General features: G+C 48.2%; 1 protein-coding gene across 1 annotated transcript in view; it reads left to right on the top strand.

Moving 5' to 3' along the window:
- The first annotated feature begins 6,507 nt into the window (after positions 1 to 6,507).
- The window catches only part of NAT8L (N-acetyltransferase 8 like), a 32,689-nt gene continuing 15,845 nt past the window's right edge, over positions 6,508 to 23,351 (top strand). The window contains exons 1-2 of the mRNA XM_033059857.2: positions 6,508 to 7,076; positions 8,245 to 8,409. Coding sequence (XP_032915748.1) covers positions 6,743 to 7,076; positions 8,245 to 8,409 — 499 coding nt within the window. The 5' untranslated portion in view covers positions 6,508 to 6,742. The remainder of the gene's footprint in view (positions 7,077 to 8,244; positions 8,410 to 23,351) is intronic.

The following is a 23,351-nucleotide window of genomic DNA, read 5'->3' as shown; positions in this document are numbered from 1 at the left end:
GCTGCTGTGGGAATAGTGATTTTAAGGACAGAGAAGGGAGGATCAGTGAGATGTCTCTCTCTGTGATAAGTGTTGCTTCTCCAGAAGGAGCCCAGGTCTCTGTGTCATCTGGAGTGAGTGTCCCCCCACCCCACGTACAGAGGGAAGGGGATCTGTGATCTTGCAGCAGTGTGGCTTGGGGGCATCACTGAGCAGGAAAACTGGAAATACCTGAAAATTTGCCTCAGCTCCTTGCTGAAAGGCATTATGAAAGGAAAGGAAAATCCCAGCCTGGAACAAGTGCTGGAAAAACCAGTGTAAAGTCACTCTGACATGAGCCCAGACCATACAGGGGATGATCGATATTGCCTCCCCCAGGCTACACACACATTGCTGTTGGAGGAGTTGGGGCATTTGCTGGACCCTGCAGGCAGTTACAGCACAGCCTTGCAGGCCAAGCTGAAAATGTGACTTTGCTCAGCAGCAGAACTGACTTTCAAATGTAGCTAAAAAACTTCAAGTAATCTTGCCACATCTTTTCCTGCCTTATCATTGCAGAGCTCGTCTTGAACCAGGGCATTTAGTAGTAGTATTTTGAGATTTTTCTACCCATGGTTGGTTTGACACTTAATTTTCCTGTCCTTGCTATAGAATATCCTCATATCATCTCTGCTCCAATTTTCTTCCTGTTTTCCTTTTACCTTCCCTTGGTCCTTTTCAAACTCCTTCCCCCCCACCTGCTGTCAGGCTGCAGTTCCTGCCATGCAGAGAGTAAATAGGATGCTCCTCATCCAAGTCCCATCATAAAGCTACAGTTGTACTTTGGTGATAGTTAAAACAATCATTGTTTAAAACACCAGCAAAATAGCTGTTGGTCAAAAGTGCAGTCATTAACCTCATGTTCTCCCCTTCTTCCTCAGCAAAGATGGATACACATTGACAGAGTTGCTCATGATACAGCAGATTTTGTAATAGTGCTACCCTGCTGACCCAAGCAGGTAGCCAAAATTCAGGTGGCTGGAGGTAATTCAAGAGAAAGAACTGACTGTGGAGGAAGGTCATTTTCCAAAGCAGTGCTGCTAATTTACAAAGAAGGTGCAAAGTCTTGCACTGAAAACACCAAGAAATGAGCATTTCCTAGCTCACACCACCTGTGCTATTCCCACATGCATAAGAGCTCTCGTGCTCTCAGCTTTTCTCAGGACACATGTAGCCCTGTCCCCTCCTTCACGGCCTTGTGCTCCCAACACAGCCCCTGGACAGCCTCCCCCATACATCACAGAGCTTGGTCTGTCTCCTACTGCTAACTGAAGTGAAAGTCTCTGGTAACACTTTTTTTTTTTTTTTTTTTTTTTTTAATCTAAGCTTGTAGCAAAAATTTTATAAGGAAGAAAGATGTGCTGTCTGCCCGGGATTTCATATCCAGTGTCAGAAAATACTACTCCTTAAATGAAGATGCTTAAAATCTCTATAGAATCATGTATGGTTTGGGTTGGAAGGGACCCTAAATATCATCCAGTTCCAATCCCCTGCCATGGGCAAGGACACCTTTCACTAGACCAGGTTGCTCAAAGCCCCATCCACTCTGGCCTTGAACACTTCTTTGCTCAAAAATATTCTTGATGCCTGCACTGAGATGCTCTAGATAAATCTTTAAGTAATTGCTACATAGGTCAGATTTTAATGTTGCTTTGATCTAAAGCAGTGTTTCTTCAACATAGATGTTATTGTACATTAAATGTACATGCAAGTTCCAAAATCCCCATTTGACAGAGGATAAATCCAGCCGTGGGCGTGCACACTGTTTGGGAAACATTTGTATTTAATTCACAACCCACAAAATTCTTTCAGCCCAAAAAAGTTGTAGGAAGAGATTAATCTTCAGCAATCCCCCGGGGAGACTTACACAGCTGAGCTAGTCACCCTGAACTCCCTTTTACACATAAACTCAACTGCTTTTAGCACATGATTCACTCAATCTATTTGAGAGCCACATTGGGCTGTGAAGCTCCAAGGGGCCTGATTTGCTGTGCCCAAAGCAGAAGCCAGCCAGCTCCAACACCAGCAGAGATCTGTGTGTGCCAGCAGATCCCACCTCTGGCCTGGTTACCAATACATGGATTTTTACCAATTGGAAATAACCCTTCATGTCAGGTTTTATAGTGACTTATTCACAGCACCCAGACATGCAGGGAAGGAAGGAGCCTTCCCCACTGCTGTGATGGGTCACAGTGAATGGTAGGACTGGGGAACCAGGATGTGTGTGTGGTTACTGCCAGACACTCTCACTGCACGGGAGCTGCTGCCAATGCCGGCTCCTGAGCAGATTTGTGAATCCTCAGCCCTGGGGGTCTGTCTGTGCAGCAGGAAAGGGGCCAGCAACACGATCTCAGCAGGAAACCAGCGTCCCTAAGAGAAGGTGCTGCAGAGCTGCTGCACTCAGAGGGAGGGCAATGAGAAAACCCTGGGATGCTGATTAGTCTCCCTTTGGGAAGATATTTATTAGGCAAATGCCTCACATTCATATGCACATCTGCAGTCAACAAAGAGGCTTTTACTTTTTCCCCAGCCCAGCAAAGCAGGAGGGTGGGAGGTTGCTGTAACCAAACAACCAGAAGAGCTGGGGGTGCTCAGCCTGCGCCGGGCATCTTGGGTCAAGCGTGGAAAAAACAGCTGAAATGACCAAGGTCCAGGCTGAAGGAGAACCTGGAGGCAGTTGAGAAGATCTTTAAACCTGAGTATCTTCTCCTGTGCTCACTGATGGAGACATTGCAAAGGATAGGGTGGGAGCCATCCCTGACGGACAGCCTCATCCTGCTGAGATGAGCTGTCCTGGAATCACTGCATTAATATAACCTGGGGCAGCTTTAGCTGTCAGCCAGTTAATTGCTGAGGTTGATAGATACAGCCCCTGATGAGCTTGCAGCTTTTGCAGAAGAGCCAGCAGGACCTCTCCTGTCCAGCAGACACTGAGCAGTGGGTCACAGAGGTTTGCAGGGGACCTGCCTTGGTGTTCCCCACTCCTTAGATACAGGTGCTTTGGGAGATCAACTGCTCTTCCTGAATTGTTTCCCTGATTTGTAATCACACAGATCTCACTGCTTCAAGAGTTACAGTAAAATCTGGTTGGAAGATGTTTCAAGTCATGCAAAGCCCAGGGCTGGACAGAAAACCTAAAATTTCAGACAAAGAGCAGGGCATGATCTTGTCAGCAGGGAATTGGTAATTCTGTTCTACATTTGCTGGGTGTTTCCTAGGGCTCATGAGAGGGAGTGACTCCCCTTGACCCAAGATGAGAGATGCTGATTTGGGAAGGATAAATAATGGCATTTCCAAGGCTTACTGGTTTGATGTGCTAATCCAAAGCAAAGTTAGCCTAAAGCAGACATGCTGAAGCATGTTTCTTACTGAAATACTCAAACCTCCTCAGCTCCCTGAGTCACACAGCCTGCCTTCATTATCCCAGGATTTTTTCCCCAACATGCCAATGGATCAAACATCTGTACAATCTCCTGTTTTACACTGAGCAGCAGGAGCTGCTGAGAGCACTGCCATGACATTAAAACTTTAAACTGTCCATCTTAATTAAATTAGTTATATCCATGAGGTTCAGCAGTCGGTCATGGCATGTGGGAGATTTACCCTCGGGTCCTGAAAGAGCAGAAGTAAACTCAAGAGTAAAATCCTCAGTGACTTGGGATGACAACTGTGTTCTTAAAGACCAAAAGCTCCTGGCAGAGCAGTTGGCTTGCCAGCAAGCTGCTGTTAACAATATCCTTTTCATTCCAGGGATCCAAATCTGCCGTCTGTGAACCTGACTGCTTTTGCAATGATTTCAGAGGCCCTTAATTTTCACTGACATTTGCTTTGGTCAGTCACAGCTTTCAGCTCCTCCTTCCCTCCTCCCCACAGTGCAGCATCCCCAGAACCTCCCCTTCACCCTCATTTACAGAGAAAGCTGAATCTTGGCTTTGCAATGATAAAGGTGAAGTTTGGCATTCATACAGTGAGGAAAGACTCAGGAAATTTGGTCCAGTGCTTTGTGTCTTCTTAGAGTCACTGCATGATGGTGCACAAATCACTGCGTCCCTCTGTGCCTCAGTTCCCTTGCTGTGGCCAAGGAGGACACCCTCTTATCTCAGGGGAACAGGAGATATTAATTACTGCTCATAAGATGCTCAAATGTGGCAGCATAAATAGTAAACAAGTATTTAGTGCTTTTCTAAAGATAACTCATTTGCAAACACTCAGGTCCATAGCCCAGAATTGGGAGCTCCCTTGGCTGTTATGTAACTGCAGTAGGTTGTTTTTATTTTTTTAAGGAATGAGTTGGTTTTATTACTGTAGTAATTTCATAAATAAGGAATGCATCTGACTAGAAAGAATGAAACAAAAATAAATGCCTGCTTAACCCAGGCATGTGGGAACTAAGCATTTTCTTAATTATATTTCTGAAACAGCAACCTCCTATCTTTGGCCTGAAGCTTTCAGAATTCAAAGGCAAACACTGCCCTGATTTTTCAGCTTTTTTTTCTCCCATTCACTGACTCTGTGTTGGTAAATTTGGGGCTGCCAGTATCTCCCAAGTGCAGGAGTTCAACTGCTCCTTCCTTGATGAGATGAGGTGTTAGGAGGGATGCAGAGGTGCCATGTACCTTGCCTTTCCTCATGGGGGTAATCTCCCTCCCATGGGAGGCTCCACTTTTGATCAGGAGATGCTCTTTTGGCCAACTCATCCACTATTGTACCTGTGCCACGATGCCTTTTATAATCCTGTATTTTGATCTCCAGTGCAGACAGTCAGAGGCTTTGGGAGCTGGGGGTTGCTCTGGCTGCAGTTGCAGGCGATGCAAGAGGGGAACTCTGGGGGTGCTGAAGCAGCTCTGCAGTGCCTGGCCATGAGCAGATCCCACAGCCACCCCAAAGGCAGCTTCTCACCAGGGATGCCCAATGCAGTGCAAGCCTGTGGGGTGCTAGCACTGCTCCTCTGGGTGGAAAGGCTTCCAAGTCCTTATCTAAACCTTCCCCCCTCCCTCCTCTCATACTCCTGAACTATTTTTAATAGAAAAATGAAGCAACGAAAGCACTATGAAGTCATCACAGTGAAATCAAGCTTTAGCTTGAAGCAGAGATCCAGTCACTGCATCTTCCTGAGGACCAAAGCGCAGCCTGTGAGCTCCGGGAAGGCAAATCCCGCAGAGTTCCAGTGACACAGTCGCACTCCCTGACGGCAGAGTGCATCTCCCAGGACATGCAGGGATGAAACTTGTAGGGAGGGTGCACGGGTGCATCTCACGGGGACACGTGCACCTGGCAGGGGGACACAGGGATGCTAACGGGGGGTGCACAGGAGCACCTTACCGGAGCAAGAGGCACAGATGAAACTTTGATGGGGGGTATAGGTGCACCTTGCAGGTGAAGGCACGGCTGAGACTCGCAGGGGTTCCAAGTCCCAGGGGGACGCACAGGTGAAGTTTGAGGAGGGGCACGGCTGCTATGGCTGGGGGCTGTTCCCGGGCACGGGGAAGCGCAGACGAAGCTCTCGGGGGGTCCGGGGCCTCCCGTGTGCCCGCCCAGCATCCCCCGCCCAGCCCCGTCCCTGCACCGGCCGCGCACGGCGCATGCCTCGGGCAGATGCCGGCCGGTTCCAGCCGGGAGAGGCCGAGGCTTTTCGGGTCCTGCGAAGAGGAGGAGCCCGTCCTCCTCCCTGCGCATCCCCCTCCCCCTCCATCTCTCCTCACCGCCCCGCGGAGGGGCGCGGAGGCGGCCGGGCCGGCCGCGCTCTCTGCACCGCGCAGTGGCGTGGGCACGGCAGGAAAAGTTACTGACCGGGGGCCGCTGAGGGATGGAGAGGGGGATTGTCTCGGGTTTGGGACTAGCCGGGGGCCGCACGGCTGCACCTCCCAGCCCCTTCCGCTCCCGCAGCGCGTTCCGTGCGGGATGGCGGAGCTGGGGCGCGCTCCGCGGAGCTCCGCGCAGGGACGCGCGGCCGCGGGGAGGGACCCACGGCGGAGCAGCCGCGCCGCAGCCCGCCGGGACTCGGTGCGGAGCGCTCCGGGACTCGGTGCGGACCCCGCCGGGACGCGGTGCGGAGCCCGCGGGGACTCGGTGCGGAGCCCGCGGGGACTCGGTGCGGAGCTCGCTGGGGCTCGGTGCGGAGCCCGCGGGGACTCGGTGCGGAGCCCTCCAGGACGCGGTGCGGAGCCCTCCGGCCGGCCCTCCCTCCCCGCGGCTCCGCGCACCCGCAGCGACTGACTACTCCAGAAAGCTGCTGAGTGCACAGTGCGTTCGCAGTTGATGAACAGACACATAAAAATTAAATTAATAAGCCCCTTCCGCGTGTACCGGTGTATGCGGGCAGGGATGCGCGGCCCCCGACTCTGCGCGCAGCCCCGCGCCGTAGTAATTTGCAAGGGGCGGTGCAGGGATGGGGGGGCCAGGGGGAGGTGGCCCGCCCCCCCGATCACATGGCGACCCCGCGCAGCCAATGCGGGGGGCTCTAGGACCCCGGGGACCCGCGGCCCCCCCGCCCTATAAATGCCTCTCCAAAATGCAGCGGGGCTCCTTCCTCTCGTCCCGCCCGGCCGCGCTGCTCTGCGCCCCGCTGCCCGCGGGTCTCCGTGCCGGCTCCGCGCCCTGCTCCTTCCCCCTCCCCTTTTTCCTTTTTTTTTTTTTTTTTTTTTTTTTGATCTTATTTTTTTGTTAATTTTCTGACACTTCCCCTCCCGTTTTTCTCCTCGCCCCCTCCCCGCGGCCGGTTTGCATGCATTGTCTGTCTCCCAAGATGGTTTGTGAGACCAAGATTGTGGCGGAAGATCATGAATCAATCCCGGGATCCAAAAAAGACACGATCATTGTTTCCTCCTCCCAGATGTGGCCCTCTTTGGCGGGCTCCCCTCCCTCACCCCCACCTCCCCTCACCCCACCAAAAGAAGACCCCAGGCGCGACAATGTCTATATCCGCGAATTCCACCCCTCTGAACAGGAGGTGGTGCGCCGCATCTTTTACGAGGGGATCATGGAGCGAATCCCCAACACGGCGTTCAGGGGGCTGAAGCAGCAGCCCCTCACTCAGCTGCTCTACGGGCTGCTGGCCGGTGAGTATCCGCTCCCTTTTGGGGACGGGGGCGCCGGCTTTACTGGCCGCTGTGGGTGTTCACAAGATGGTCGGAGAGGCGGGAGGCGCCGGGACCCGCGGGCAGCGCCGCAGCATGGAGCGGGGCCGCGGAGCCGCAGCGCTGCGGCGGGGACAGCGCGGGGGAGCCTCGGCCGCCGGGGATGCGCGTCCCTGCGGGGTGTTCGGGGCGGGGAGGTCGCGGCGGGGGCGAGGGGAGAGCCGTCATTTGGTTCTTGCAGGGCTGGGGGTGCGCGGAGGGGAGCGGAGCGCGCTGGCCGCCCCCGCGCAGCCCGGCTCGGGGGGCTCGGCGTGCCGGCGTTGCCTGGAGACAGCCGGGCCCTCCGGTGAGCGGCCCCAGCTCCCCCCCGGCCTGGGGAGGGGGTACAGGGGGTACCCCCCGCACCCGGACCGAGCCGCGGGGTCACCTCGGCTCCTGGAGTTAAATGCCCAAAAATAGCGCTTGCAAGGTGTCCCCTCCCCGTGCCAGCAATTAATAATGCGTGCCCCCGGCCCCGAGAGGGCTTTGGGGTGGGCTCCTGCCCCCGGTGGCTGCAGGCTGGTCGCACCCCGTGTCCCAGACCCCGCGCTGGAGGGGGACTCCCGGCCGGCGCTGGGGAGCAGGGGGACCCAGCCGGTGGCTCTGGGCCGTGCCGGAGAGAGCCGCCGGCTCAGAGACACCCGCAGAACCACCCCAGGATGGGAAGGGGCCGGGTGGCTGCCCTGGGAGTCGGTGCTGATGGAAATAGCACTGCCGCAGTGGCGAACACATGGCTGCGGAGCGGTGCCCGCAGCGCGGCTCCTCCACCCGGCCGCGCTCCGGCCTCGCCGGGGACAGCGCAGGGCCCGGGGCGTGCGGGGCTCTCGGGGTCCCCCCGGCCCCGCTCCGGAGGGGCTCGGGGCGCCCTGCCGTGGCCTGGCGGCATCCTCCCCGCCGGCTCCTTCAGGACCTCATAAACTTCTGCGGGTTATCTCGTCGCGATACGCCATCCCTTTAACACGATAATCTCGAACGGTGTGTGCGCTGCAAATGTATATTTTGACTGTACTTGTTTTATTGATTTATTTTTATAATGAGTTTGTATTCCGAAATCAACACTAAATTCTCTTTTCTGACAGGTGTCGTTTATTTCTCTTCCTTATCTCCATAGTAATGTGCTTTGTTGTGACCAAGTCCTTCCTGCTGACCTGCTGTTTGCCCATCTTTCTGATGGGCATGAGGTACTACTTCAGTAGAAAAGTTATCCTGCACTATCTCGATTGTGCGCTGCACACGGACATGTCCGATATTGAGCAATATTACATGAAACCGCCAGGTGAGTACGAATTCCCAGAGGGAGCCTTCCTTCCCCCAGCCTGCTGGGGAACATGGCTGCTCCCTGCTGCTGGCGCCTTTTCCTCCTGTCAGCAGCACTGAGCAAGCTCAAAAGTCGCCAGAATGCAGCTCTTTAGCCACACCAGACACAAAGCCATCTCTGGTTTTGGTTTGGTTTGGGGTTTTTTCTTGCTGATTTTGGTGTTCTAATTTTTTTCATTGCTCCCCCTCCCCCAAGTGCCTAGTCATCCCAGGCAGCCTCTGTCCAGCCCTGGAGTGCAGCGCTGCAGGGTCCCACAGCCACCCCGAGGACTGGGGTGAGGGTCCTTGGGGACAGTGAGGCTGGAGGATGCAGGTTATTCACCCCAGCCCTTACATCTTGAGCTCGGTGTTTCTTTGCTCAATGCATTTGGTATTAGCTGTGACAGCAGGAGGAGAGGGATGTGAAAGGTCTGTTAGTCCAAATGCTCAGAGAAGCTCATTTTAGCTATTGAGCCCCTTTGCCTGTGTCATTCAAGAACATTCCTTAATGCAGGTGCTTTGGAAGAGGCATGGATCAGGTATGTGAAGGGCTGCTGCCACATAAGCTGCCCCTAATATGGGTTCATCCCTTTGTTACCCATATGCATATAATTGAAAATACGACAGCTAATGATAAAATTACCTTGTTAAGCTGTAAAAGACAACTTATGTAATAAAAAAAGTCTCTTTAGAACCTGTCAGGTGCTATTTCCCTTTTTGTAGGCGCACATCCATATTGAGGACAAGAGCAGGGGGATGCCTGGGCAGTCAGGTGGGGTTTGAGGTTTGCTTTTGGTGGTCGCAGAGCACCCTTGGTGAGCTGGAAAAGCAAGGTGAGGACGGAATCCCACCTTAATTCCATCTGCTTGGGGTGCCTGCTCTCTTCTTGGGTATCTACTGTGTTGTTTTTCCATGTGACTGTGTTTTTTGCTGTATCATTTGCTGTATCATTCCTGTTCCCCAGGTGTGACAAACCTCTCCCTGGGCACTTCTAGAAAACTGCTAGGAAGTACAATAGCCACAAACCTTCCCTCGCTTCTAATATGCGATGTTACATTTTGCTAAAATGTTGCTCCTCTTATGAAAATCATTAACAGGCTTAATTTAGCTTTCCCTTCTCATCATAGTGCATGTCTTGTAGAGATCTTGTCCCACCTTACATGCAGGGTGTGTTTCATTTACAGGGCTTGTTTTTGTAAATATTAAGTGATGTGTGACTTGTATTTGAAAACCTCAATCTTCATTGAAGGCGGTGTCACAGAAATAAAAGGGTTCCTAGCAAAACATTTTTGCACTTCTGTAGTGAGACCCAGCAAAGTATTATGCTTGAGAAAGTAGCAGAAGATTCCAGTAGAATAAGAATGTGTAATATGGATTTAATAGGTGTTTGAGCTTCTTAGCTTGTTAACGCTCAGGACTTGCGTGGTCACAATTTAGAGGGATCACAGCGCCTGTATTTATAACACTAGCAGACAGAAAATAAAGGAAAGGGACTCAAAGTAATGCCCTCGATTTGTTTAGGGTCAGTAATGTAATTTGGTTCAGCTGTGTTGCCAACATGTCTTTGAAATGTTAGCGCTGCTTTTATTTGGTACCTGAAAGAGCTAATTGCAATTTTAGAGCAAGTGTGTGGGCTTTAATTTTTGACAGAATTTAATCATGTAATTAGGCTTCTGCTATGCCGTGAGAAGCAGATTTATGGGATTGTTGGTGCTTGTTAAAGGTTCTTGATGATAGTGGTGTTGGATAAAGGGACCAGAGAGGCTTTGGGGTCTGGGGAAGGGAGAAGGGTGCCTGTGTGTTGGAACCAGCACCATCCATGTGTCATGAATCTATGTGGTGCTGTTTGATGTAGCTGTGCACAAGGCGTGAATCCAGTGGTTTGTTCCTGTTTCCTTCAAAAATGCAGTTGGTGGATTTTTTTTTTCTATAGAACAGCAGTATAAATACAGTTATCCTAGAAAAGCCCAGAGTTTTGTGCATTTTGAAGGCTGGCTTGCTGAACACCCAGAGGAAGGCAGCCATGTGCCACACTGGCATTGCCTGTCCCAACCAAAGGACAGAACAATGGCAAAACAAATTCAAGCCCCAAGTTTGTCTTTTATTTGCCTAGTTTACAAATTAGCACCCAGGCAGAAATTATTGCAGTGGGAATGAGAAGGGCTCGTTGTATTGCTGCAGCTGAGATATTTGTGAGAGCTTTCTCAGTGAGGTGTTAAGAGAAGAGCTGGTCACAGCGAGGGTAATGGGGTGTGGGGACAGGCTCCCAGGGAGGCTGGAGATGGCCAGAGCTTGACTAGACAAGTCAAACCCAACCTGATATAACTGCAGCTTGGCCTGGGAGTGTGAACTGGCAACTTCCCCTTCCTTCTGTAGAGAATCCATGTTTTCTTCCTTGAATATTTTTTTTTCCTCAACATGGAAAAAAGAGGAAGAGGGAGCATTTTTGTGGTGGGGTTGTGAATTCCTGTTTCTCAGGGAGATGAATGCAAAGGTAGAACTGGGACATGGTCTTAAGGTCTTGTATAAAGATGTAGGTTGCTGCTTTGCTGAGGTTTTTGCCCTTTGAATCCAAGATACCCAGGCTGTTGTTTGCAGTCAACTCTGCATGGTGCCCAGGGCTGAGGTACTGTTGTAGAGAGTATCTATAGCAAATAGCCTCTGGTGAGGCAGGCATCTATGGTGAGGGGATATTTCAACTATTAAATGGATCATTCTTGGTATTGTGAAAGCATCCACAAAACATGTGGGTCAGTTTTATAACCAAGCCAAAAGGACCCAGTTTGCAGTGGGATACCATGAGCACCCAGGTTAATGATTAGTGCTGAACAATTCCATGAGTTACAACGTATTTGAGTTTTTCTTCTGCAGTTTTTTTGAACCTCTTGCCTCCAAGTTAGTTATTGTTTGAATTTTCCTCTGCTGGGTTTTGTATGAACTGAAAAACATGTGCTGACAGTGATTTTGCAGAAGTACACCAGCCAAAATTTAAATCTTTTTCTCTTGCCTTCCTACACCTATGCCAAGGTCTGGCAGAATGTTTGGGCCAGTGCTTAACTTGGAGCTTGTACACAAGAGATGTGATTTGAAATGGCTTTCAACGTGAAGGGAATTGTTTGTGTTGAGTGTGTGCTGGGGTCTTAAAACAGAAGGTTGAATGGTTCTAACACCTTCCTGTGCTCTTTGTAAACTGGCATTTTTCATTTTAAAATAGCACTTAGAGGAATTTACCTTTCTTTTTTTTTTCCTTCTTCAAAGGCTATGAAAAAAGACTGCTGGAATGGTGAAAAAGAAAGGAATTGGATAATGGGCTTAATTGTCAACCAGAGTAACAAGCTCTAGTAAACAAAAAAAAGTCCAACCAAAACCAACCAAAAAAGAAAGGAATTAATTTTAAATAGAGCCCTGCCTCTTGCATTTATCCACACAAAAAAGATGAGCACAGCTGGAGCTTCTTTTATGGTCTGATGATTTTGATGACTAATCAATTTTACAGAGTCTCTTCAAGCTTCTGTCCCAGTTGGTTGTGTTGTATGTTTTTCTGCAGTGGTTGGTGTGTTAGAGAGATTCTTGTCAGGCTGAGGTCTCAGCTGGAGAGTTTATGGAAACCAAGACTCCTTGTGTCCGATGCAAAACTGCTGCTGCCCAAAGCAGCTGGAGCTGGGGCTTTGGCTGACGAATTTCCATGTCTCTCTGTGGCTGTTTAAGAGCTGCTGCTGGCTGTCCTAGCAGGGTTTGCTGAGGGGTGTGCACACCTGGCCTGGAGGTGGTGGTGGCAGCTGGCCTCTGTCAGGGTTTTGGGGACTGGTGACCAGCTTGGTGGCTGCAGTGCCCAGTGCTGCAGGGGAGGATGGACAGATGGGTGACCAGGAGAGCTGAGGCTGCAGCACCTGGTGGGGTGCTGAGGGGATCTGCCTGGCGTGAGGCAGCAGCTGAAGGTGAGGTGTGAGGTCACATCAGCCACCCGTACTGAGGGCTGAGCTCTCGGCATGGCTGCACAACTCCAGCCCTGTGCTCATGGGCACCTTGTGCAGGGAGGGGATGGGTGCTCTGCTCTCCTGCCCCCACCCAGGGTGAGCAGAGCCTTCCTGTCCTGCTGCCCTTTGTCCCCTGTGTGTGACTGTGCACGTGAAGAGCCTGCACAGGTATCCCGACCTCCCTGGGGGACAGCCCTAAGGCAGAGGGACTGCAGGGGATGGATCATTAGGGCTCCACTTCTGCTGCTCTTGGGTGGCACATTCCTCAGCTGAGTTCAAGGGGGATGTCCTGCCCTTCTTGGCAGAGGTTCTGGGGTCCTGTCCAGAAGGACACCAATTGAGGCAGGGCCAGGGCTGAGTTGTGAGGAGGTGAGATCCTGTTTGCTGCTTCTACCTTTTGAGGTGTCCTGCACCTGCAGTGAGGTATTTGGGTAACAAGTGAATGTTTGTCTTGCATCAGGGTTTGGCAGTGTTTTGTTCCCCTGGCATGATGTTTGCAAGGGGAGCAGCTGTTTGAGTTGTGTGGCTCCTGCTACCTCTGCTCCCTGGGTGCTGAGCCTTGGGGAGGCTCAGAGGTGAGCACCAGTGACTTTTGGGGTGCTGGGAAAATACAGGGTCTGCCTTGGAAGGAGATCCTCAGCCCTGGAGCTGTGCTTGCTCTGCCATGCCTAAACCCTTCCAAAGACACAGGGTGGGGGTTATTTCTCCCCGCTAAGCCCCCAGGCAGAGGGGCAGCCCAGTTCTTCCACATTCTGGATAATGCTCAAGCTGTTAGATAAGCAGCAGTGAAGCTGCCGAATGATAACATTGTTTGGAAAGAATAGAGCAGCTCTTGCTTTGCAAAGAAAGGGCTCAGTTACCTGATGTGAAGAGGGCTCAGGGCTGCTGCTTCCCAGTGGAGGAATGCGTTTTTGGAGAGCCCTACCCCACTCCTAGTGCCCAGGAGGCAGCTGGAATCTGAAGCATCCCTATCTGCAGCATTTCTTGCTGGTTCATGCAGTGCCCTGACCTCATGTATCTGCCAAACCCCTGAGCTGCCTGTCCTGTACTGGGGTTTTCATGCTTGCCTTTCCCACACTGCCCTGTAGAGTGGTGAGGAGTTCTGTGGGGCTGGGAACCCCTTGGGAGAGGTTGTGTCCTTATCTCCTCCTGGGTGTTTCCCAGCTCTGCTTCCTATCACTGCTGGGAACTGAAGTTAAGTCTCTGCGGGCAGGGGAGGGTCTGTCCTGTGACCATATCACTGCTGGCATCTCTCTGCAATTCCATGAGAGAATGGGACCTCCTTAGCAGGGAGATCCTGTAAGATTGGGATTACAGACTTTTCATATACCTTACAGTGTTTTGTCAAAGTATTTCCAAAGCTGACCTCCTGCAAGTGGGACAGTCAGGGATTATTCAGATCAGCAATTTCTGCTTTTGGGTTTCTACAATTTAGCAGCATGGAACTGCCTGGTTAGGCATCTCTTATCTCCAGTGCAGAGTTTTTTGGGAAACAAGATGAAAAACAACTCACGTTTCCAAGTGTTAGGGATGTACTTTGTCCAGCGTTTGTAATGGGCTGAAATATTTTGGTTTTATTTGAATAACATGAAATGTTTTTAGAGTTGGACTGTCTCCCAAAACCCACTTCCTCTGACACCGGTACTCTATCACTCGAGGCTGCCTCATTTTGCTGTGCTGGAGCCTTGGCTTTTCCATCTGGAGGCAGCCCCATCCTGCAGGTGTGGGGCATGGGCACAGTGAGCAAGGCAAAGTGCTGCTGGCACCAGCTCCTCCTCCCACCCAAATTCCCAGAGCTGACCACGGGCTGTGCTGCTCCCAGCAGCAAGCACAGCGCAGAACCCCAGCCCAGTGCTGCAGCCCTGCTGATAGCAGCTAGGGTAGGTCAGAGGTGACACAACTCAGGTCCCTTCCTGTGCTGAACCACTTGGGCCAGCTCTGCTCAACCCACTGGAGGGCTGCAAGGTCATTCGACCTCACCAAAATTTTTTCCTGCCCCCCTGCTTTTGGGGGGCTCAGGGAGTACAGAGTAGAAGCACGATGCTCTCAGCAAGGGGCCAACATAGAAAAGTGGAGCTGCCTGATGAGGAGCAGTCTGGATTCAGGGCTGTGTCATCCACAGCCAGTGGAATAAACAAGTTTATGGGCAAGCTGCTGCAGCCTTCCCCCCTTCCTATTTATTTATCACAGGAGCAGGAACATTACTCATTACTCAATGTGCATATCTGTAACATAAAAATAGCTCTCCCTTTAGATCCAAAAGTCTGGCACAGTCCCATGTCAAAATTAGATAAAAATAGATTTTATAGTAAATTTTGCAGAGTAATATGACCTTTCCTCCCCATGTGTTTGAGAATTCTCTCTGAAAGTAGCCAGTCCCTCATGGACATGATCATCACTTAATGCAGTGGTGTTTGAGTTGTAGCCATGACTGGGTGGATATGATGCTGCTGAGTGTAAGCTTAGCCTGCAGGTGCTTAAAATCCTCAGTACATGCCAGTGCTGGTCATTAATCTTCAGTACAAGAGGTAACCAGTTGTGTAAATTGAACATCAGTAGTTTTTTAGGCACAGTTAACTTCTCAAGACCAGCAAACAAGTCACACTGGGACTTAGGAGCCTGAAGGAGGCAGGGGACATCAGGTGTTCTGGGGTTTTCTCCTAGCTTTGAGTAATTTTTTTAAATGTTTTCTCCAGTGACAAATGTTTTTTGGCATGGTTATGTGCAATTTCTCAGGACCATCTTAGTGAATAAACCAAAGCGGATTCTGACTCCAGAATTTTGTTCACAAGTTTAAATGCAAATTTATTACTCTTATAAAGAGTTTTTAATAGCTCTTCTTTCTCTTGCTTTCTTAGGAGTGGCCAAGATTTAAAACAATTGCCCAAAAGTCTGTTTCAGGTTAAGATTTCATAATAGCCTAAATTTAGGCTCTGTGTCAGATATCTGACTATGGCAGGGTTTTAAAGGTACAAAGCTTTGAGCCCCTCTTGACACTGAATTCTGGATGTAGAAATATGAACTGAAAACTCTTATTCTCACATTGTAATATTTATTTATTATCTTCAACCTCTTAGGATTACCCAAGAGCGTGGTCATGTTGTTGTTTCTCAGTGTGCACCACAGTGGTCTTAATGCTTCAGAAATTGCCATTGGGGACTGCTCTCTACTTGAAGATATCTAAATATATTTTAAAAAGCCTGGTTTTATGTAAAAATACAAATGCATGGCCTGATTTTTCAAGAAGGCAAACCATTCAAAATCTCATTGAATTTCAGAGTGGATTTCTGAAATTCCTTCTGTAGGCTTAGATCTTGATTCAGGCAGGTTATATTTAATTCCTGGGGATGGGAGTGACTTTTGGAGTGGCCGTGAGCCCCTCGGGGCTCTGGGAGTCCCAGTGTTGTTTGCTGGTGTATTGCAGAGCACATGGTTTTATTTTGGTAATGCAGTGCTGGGGATCTGTTACAAATAATCACATACTTGATGCTACTCCCTTCCAGGCTACAGCAAAAAGAGAGACCTAGAGTGTTTTGCTGGTATGATGAGCTGAGGGATGCATGAGCCTTTGTTGTTACTGTCTGCATCAGCAAAACAGGGAGCTTCAAAGTGTATTTTCAGATTTTCTTTTTCCCTTTTATTTTTTTTCCCATTCTGTAGAAAGCTGAGGTATCATTTTGTTATCCTGACAGGTGGCTAATGAAAGGAGTCTTAAAGAAACTCCAAAGATAGCAGCATGTCTTACCTAGTTTCTGTTGACAAATTTATTCCTTGTAACCAGATAACAGGGTTGCGGGGAGGAGGGAGATGCTGATTTTTTAAAATGTATTTTTGTTAGGTTTTGTTTGGTTTTGTGTTTTGGTAAGGGGGTCACATGGAATCACCAAGAAGCCACATGTCCTTTATTAAGGATGTATCAAAAATTAGTTCATAGCGGTCTGGTATCTGTTACAGATGGCTTTGAGCCATTCTTTTAAATCTTCACACGTTGGACCCCAGCAATCAATTAACAATTTGACAGCATGTGCAGTGTCATTCATTATCTTCTATAACTGTTTGAAGAAACTGTTTATTTCAAAAAGAAAAAATTATATTTCCTACAGGGTAATTCTGAAATGTAGACCTGTGCTTCCCAGGGCTTAGTACCAAGCTGGGCTTCTCCTTTAAAATGGGATTCTGGAGTGAAAGGAGACATTTCAGATTTGGTAATGGGATGCATGTATTTCAGTTATATTTTTAAGTGGATACATGAGATATTGTTATTTTAAATGGGATTTGCAACAGTGTAAATGCTAATGGAATAATACATGGTATTAGTTCCACCACAGCCTGTCCTGCTTGAAATTGTAGCTAGTAAGTAATATGTGTCACTTAAAATTCATGTGTTGTTTCTAGGACTTATGCAAGTGGCAAAACTGAAAACCAGAGGCTTTGTGAGAAAGTGATTTTTCAGTTCAGGAACTGGAAAGTAAAAGGAAGGATAGTTTTGGCCCAGACTAAGCTGATTTACTTCTCTGGTTTTTCACTATGATGAAGCAAGGATCTGTGGGTAGTGGGGGGTGTAATGCTTTTTTTTCAAAAAAACCCAGAATGGTTGGCTGTTACAGCTTTCCTTAAGAAGCACAGGTCAGACCCAAGTGTACACTTAAATACTGACCATGGCAGAGCCATGATATGGTTAAGTGTTTGTTACCAGTGTTTGTTACCCCTCAGGCAGGTCCTGCTTTGCCTGGCACTATTGAATCTACTCTGAGTCAGTGCTGGGATTTTGGGCACCCCAGGCCCTGTTTGAATTGCATATTTAGGTGTTTTATATCAGTGTAGTAGTTGAAGCAGTGGTGTTGAGGGGTCCATCTCTGAAGTCCTGGCTGCTGGGGCATCCATCCCCTGTGGTCCTAGGAGAGCTGAGCTGTGTGCCTGTCCCAGCCAGCAGGGCTGGGGGCTGAGCTCTGAGCAGGATTTGTGCCAGCCTGGCTTTCCTCTGCCTTTCATTTTCCACCTTTGGTGAATTCAGGACAAATGTGTGAATTGTTTTGCATTGACAAAAACTGCATTTTTCAGTAAGCTGCTTGCCTAGCTTTACCCTCAATCACCAGTAATTGCTATACAAGCTGCTCCCACTCTCCCTTGCCAGTGTGCTGGAAACTGGCTTGGAAACCAGCATCAGCAGGGCAAGTTTGTTTGCTTTTTACAGTTGCACCTCTTGGGCTCTGTGCTAGTGCTGCTAATTGAAATGGGGGTGCTGGACCAGCTGTCTGGTCATGAGTAGCTTCTCAGTGCACCTTGCATTCAACACTCACTTCAACAGCTGTCAGATAACCAGTAATGATTCCTTCAGTTATTTTTTCCCTTTTTTTTTTTATTTATTTGACCCTTTTCCATCCCCTGGCACAGCAGTTCTGTATCCCAAATTTCCAGCCTTGGGTCAAACTGCAGTACTTGCATTCCTTTGAGTTCTGCTCAGCTCTCTTGTCCATCCCTGTGTTGAATTCTTCCGTAATTTTTTGGTATACTTCTTGCTTCACTCATCACTTTTGGCATTTCTAGTGGGTCCCCTACCCAGTATCCCTCAGTACCTCTGATTTTTCTCCTTTCATCAAATGTCTCAATTTATGTGCCCTTGCCTAATTTTATTGTATATGTACTTTCTTCTCTTCTTTTTTTGTCTGGATGTTTAGCGTGGTGAGTGCAAGTTTGTTTGTTTTTTTGGGTTGGTTTTTCAGGTTTTTTTTCTTGGTTTTCTGGGGGTTTTTTTATTTTGACAAAATACTCAGAATAACAAAGATGAAAAAATAAATAGAAGTCAGCAGCATAAGGATATTATATCTAAGTTGAGAACAGTGCATCAGTGCACAAACCCACATGTCACTGGTGGGGGGAGAACATTTTACCTAAAGGCAAATGAACAGCCAGCAACATTTCTTACACCTTCTTTAGAGCATCTGACCCACATCACTTCCAATGTATCCATTGATCTTTTCCCCTATGACTTTTCTTGCAAACCTAATCCTTCCCATTTTAACAAGATATATAAAATTGTAATTGCATTCAGTGTGCAAGGAAAAAAAACCCCAAACCCAACCACTCCATTTTCTGAGACCAGGGTTTTTTGTTCTTTTTTTGGAGGTGCCAAATCTGTTCATCCTCCCTGGATCTAGATAACAGCATCAGAAACACTGTGTAACACTTCTAGTGGGAATCCAGGGAAGACCTAAATCTGTAGTCTTCCAATTTAAAATAATGTTAAATAGTAGAACTGCAAAGAGAAGCTTTTGAAAACAGCCTGGTTTGGAGCACCTGGCATTTCCAAGTGCTAATTCAGATGATGGTTAGTGAGAGGCAGAGCAGTGAAAGCACAGCAGATACCTGGCTGCTGAACAGCAGTGAACATCCTGGTGAAGGCCTTGGTGGAATTACATCATTAGTAGTGGGATTTGTTGAAAAAGAGAGAAAGCAAGCAGGGAAGAAGTTATTGTGCAATGGGGATGCTAATGAGAGATTGCTTTTTTAAAATCCAAACTGTTTAAAAGGGGTATTTGTAAAACACCTTTTCAAGCTTTTGCTGTTTTAAAGTCAATCAGATTGACTTAATGGCTCTGAAAATCTACTTCTGGTGGAGTTTCAGAAGCTTTATCCCCTGTCAGTGTTCAGGGGATAACATCAAGCTGTGCCTCTTGGACAGTGACTTCTGTTTGGGAATAAACCATCATCGGGTTTTACAGGGCTTTTTTTGTGCCATCAGTAGTCTGGAAAACATCAAAGGAATATGCAAGGATTCTTGAGAAGTAGGAACATTTTTCATGGATACTCAAATAGCTAAAGAGGATTTCAGTGAAATTCTAAAAAAAATCTTCATATAACCCCCCACATTAACTGAGACTGAACTCTTGGGACAGTTTGGCTTAAAGATCAGTGGAGAATTTGCTTTAACTTAATCATGGGCCTAAATCTCTTGTCTCTTGCTGGGAGTTTAGCATATTCTTAGGGGCAGTATAGATCCCAGTACTCTTTGGGTAGTTACAGGAGACCTGTGACATAACTGGGGGTAAACCTTGGCTTTGCTGTATGTGCTATCAGCTCCTTCAAGAATTTATGATGTGTTAGGGAATACTGGTGCATTGGAAAAAGGAGATGTAGCTGTGAACCTGCTCTTGGATTTATTCATTCTGCCCTGTGCTGGCATCGTGCGCAGGGGTTTAGTGTTGTCTTTGTAGATGGGACAATCCAACAGATCCTCAAAACACTGCAGTTCTACCCAGTGGTGTGTGGATTTGCATCTCTTCTGGCTCTGGTTGCTGTAGTGCAGTTTGTATTTGTAAACTGATCCCTTTTCTGCAGTTGTTTGTGAATGGGTGGCTCGGTGTGAGGGTGCAGGCATGCAGGTGTCTGCTTTCACCAGCCCTGAGCAGCCTGCCCTTCATCTGCCACGTGTCTTCCTGATGGAGTGAGACGTGGCCTGTTACCTGCTCACTCCACTAATTTGTTTCACAGATGTCAAATCCCCAGCTCTTGTGACTGGTATTGAGGCTGGGGCTCACATGAATGTGGGGTGTAAGGAGATGATAGATGGTTATCACAAGAGATCTGGATTAGGCTTTTGCAGGGACTTTTTGGGCTGATTGCTCTGGCATGGTTGTCTGAATGTGTGGCAAAGGTTGTTGGGTTTTTTTTTTCCTTTTTTTGTTTTAAAGATGTAGAGACTTACACATGTAATTTTCATTTTCTGTGAATGCATCCTCCACAACACATCCATTGTCTGTGCCCAGCCTGACAGATGTTTGTGTATTTATGGATGTGGAATTTTCTTGCACTGCCACGTTGAATAAATTTGCTAGTTTGAGTCTGGACGAGTGGAACTGAGTAGAATTGTACCCAAAGCACATTGGCTTTGATGTGCTTGGAGAGAGATGTAGAAAAATGTTGGCTTTCACAAGAGTGGACATCCAGGTGTGTGCTTTTTCTGCCCCACAGCAGGGCTCTGGCCTCACATGGGGCATTGCCACTGCTTTGCTGAGAGTTAAGGGTTGAAGCAATGTGTGGTGATGAAGGCTCCAGCTGCTTGGGAGGTCTTTCTGGGGTCTGCACCCTGCTCTATTGAAAGATATTCCTTCCTGTGGCAGGGGATTGGAGCCAGATGATTTTTAAGGTCCCTTCCAACCCAAATCATTGTAGGATTCTGTGACTCGTGGCAGAAGGAGGTGAAGTCCTGAGGCAGTGCTTGCCCTCCTTGCTGTGTAAGGCTCCAACAGAGTGGCACTGGGGGAGCCCTTTACCTTGGCATGCTCAGGTGGGACACACTGGAGCAACCTCAGCCCAGGGCTTTGTTTGGCTGAGTTGGGGATAAATACAGCAGCCTCCAGGGAGTACAGATTACAGTGAAGCTGGAGAAGTAAGAGGGCTACAGGATGTTCATGCTGGGATGGCCATGGGGAGGGGGTACCTGAGGATGGTAGGTTGCCTTCACAGCTTCTCAAAAGACCTGTGTTTATTTTCAAGGAGAGCACTCATTGCAGTCGTGTCCCTGGCAGTCCTGGCTGTCCCAGTAGCCTCAGAAGGGCTGAGTACCCTCAGACACCATCTCAGGAGGGCTCAGCATCCCTCCAAACCAGGCTTTACAAACACAGGAGGATGAGAAAGCAGCAGTGGTACCCCTGTCTGCTGATTCTGCCTGGTCATGGAAGTCACCACCCCCTGGTTGAGGGTTGGGTTGAAGATGTGGGAAGGTGCAGACACCAGGAGGTGCCTGCAGCTATCAGTAGGTCAGATCCAGCCCTAGCAGGACTGGGGAACACCTTAGAGTGTGGTGGGAAAAGCCTCCTTCCCTGCACTTCCCAAATGGGATGGGCTGATTGGTGTTGTAGGGAGAGGGTCATTGCTCAAGGAAGTCCTCCAGTGTTATGAATGTGATGGTGCTAAAAGCACATCAAGAATACTCAGAATGTTTGCTTCCAGAGAGGTTTGCTAGTTATCCCTTCATTTATTTATATAAAGGATTGGGTTTGCTACAAACTGTAGCACCAGTCCTGTTGCTCTAGCCTTGGATGTCAGAAGTACACCAGACCCTGTTCCAAGGGAAAGGCCTTGCTTCTTGGAATGCTGCAGATAGAAATTCCATTTTTCCCATCACTTTCCATGATAGGATGAGCACCTCTGCAGAGATGACGTGCTGCCTTGATGGGAGCAGGGCAGAAAGTCTGGGCTTGGTTGTCCCAAGCCTGGTTCTCCTACCAGTTTGATTATTAGTTTCTCTGTTATTTAGTCAGAGGTTAGGGGAATAGGTTTGCCCAGATGTTTTGGGGGCTCATGCAGGTCAGACAGGGTTGGTCCAGTGAGAAGTGCCCAAATGAGTGGCTTGGTGAGCAGCTGGGGAGGACAGAGGTTGTGAGCCACCCTCACTCCTCACCTCTTGATTTCTTCCCAATCCATTGTAATGGATTTAGGGCCTCATCTTGGTGTAGCAGCTGGTGACAGGGTGGGTTTGTCCCAGCTGATGGTAACTGGTGTCCTTATTGGATGTTGTGCTCTGGGAAGGTTGTGTGTGCAGCACCATTTCAAGATGTTGTGTTAGAAATAGGAAATATTTATTGATTGCAATAGACTTAAGGGAGGATCAAACCATCAAACCTGGCTTCAGCCCATGGCTTTTACCAAATCTGTGCCTTTTTTTTTTCCTGATGTCTTCCTAAATATTGAGTAATGAATTCTTCACTGTGGTTTCAGAGAGAATATAACTCCTTGTGATTGCTGTTTGATTCCTATAGATTATGAAAAGCTAGAGATCAGGGAGGTTTGATTCATTGTCTTAGCAACAAGGCAGGATTCTTGTGAAACCACTGCCATGTGCAGAAAGAAACGTTTTGGGTACAGCAGAGCCATATTTATTGTTGGAGTTAGGGGAGTATCCTGGTAGCTTCTCTTTGCTCTGCAGGGTTTGGTGAAGTGCAAGTCCCTGTCTGTCAGTTCCCAGTTTGTCCCAGGAAGGAAAGGAGCCTCCCTGGGATCTGAGACTTTTCTGGTCAGTGTTTCTGCACCACAGATATTGCCTTGTCACTGTTGTTCCTTGGCTACTGTGGTAGAAAAGTCCTCATTTAGAGACTCATGAGAGCAGCAAGAATGTGACAAGGGAGCTAACATCATGCTCAGAAGCACTGAAACATGTGCAGCATGTTTTGGTTGAATATATGCACCCATTACTTGACTTGGTCTATTGTGGTTTCTTTTGCTGGGTGGGTTTTTTAGTTTTTGTCTGCTGCTTTTTAAATATACAAATATTCTTAGTCACTCTTTTTTTTTGCCTTTTAGGGGAGGCACCTCTCAACCTTGTTTTTGACTCTGATTTAAAGTTTGCATGCACAGATGAGTTATTCTGTCCTGATGCATCATTATGCCAGATCCTAAGCTTGAACTTAGATCTTGGCTGCAGTTCATCTTACCTACATTGCTCCCAACTGAAAGCAGTTGATCACAGTGAGCTCTGTAGGCTTTAGCTGTGGTCTTTTGCAGAAGAGGGACTCTCCTGAAAAGCGACTCATCTCAAAGGTTGTTGACCTCACAGCAACATAAAAGCCCCTGGAAGTCTTTGTAGAGCTCAGAATTATGTTTATTATTTAACCTTAACTAAATGAACCTTAGTTTCTCCCTTTGCTGTGAAGCATTTGGTGCAATACCTATGTAGATACAGGCACTTCTGTTGAATAAAGGGATTCTTGGCTAAATTTAGACCAGACAAGTAATGATGGATAGTGAAAATCAGATTGATTCTGTCCATTTTCCCTGTTTGATTTATAGCTTGGCCAACTGCTAATCTAAAGAAAGCCATTCAATGGTTATTGCTCAGACCCTGTTTACTGAAAAAGTAAAGCATATAAAATAAAAGTCAGCCACCAGGTAATGAATTCTAGAACATCCAATAATTGTTGATTTACCAGTTTGTTCGATGTTTGGA

This window comes from Catharus ustulatus, chromosome 5 (assembly GCF_009819885.2).
Source record: "Catharus ustulatus isolate bCatUst1 chromosome 5, bCatUst1.pri.v2, whole genome shotgun sequence".
In the NCBI taxonomy this organism is placed as follows: domain Eukaryota; kingdom Metazoa; phylum Chordata; class Aves; order Passeriformes; family Turdidae; genus Catharus; species Catharus ustulatus.
This window is presented reverse-complemented; position numbering and strand designations above follow the sequence as displayed.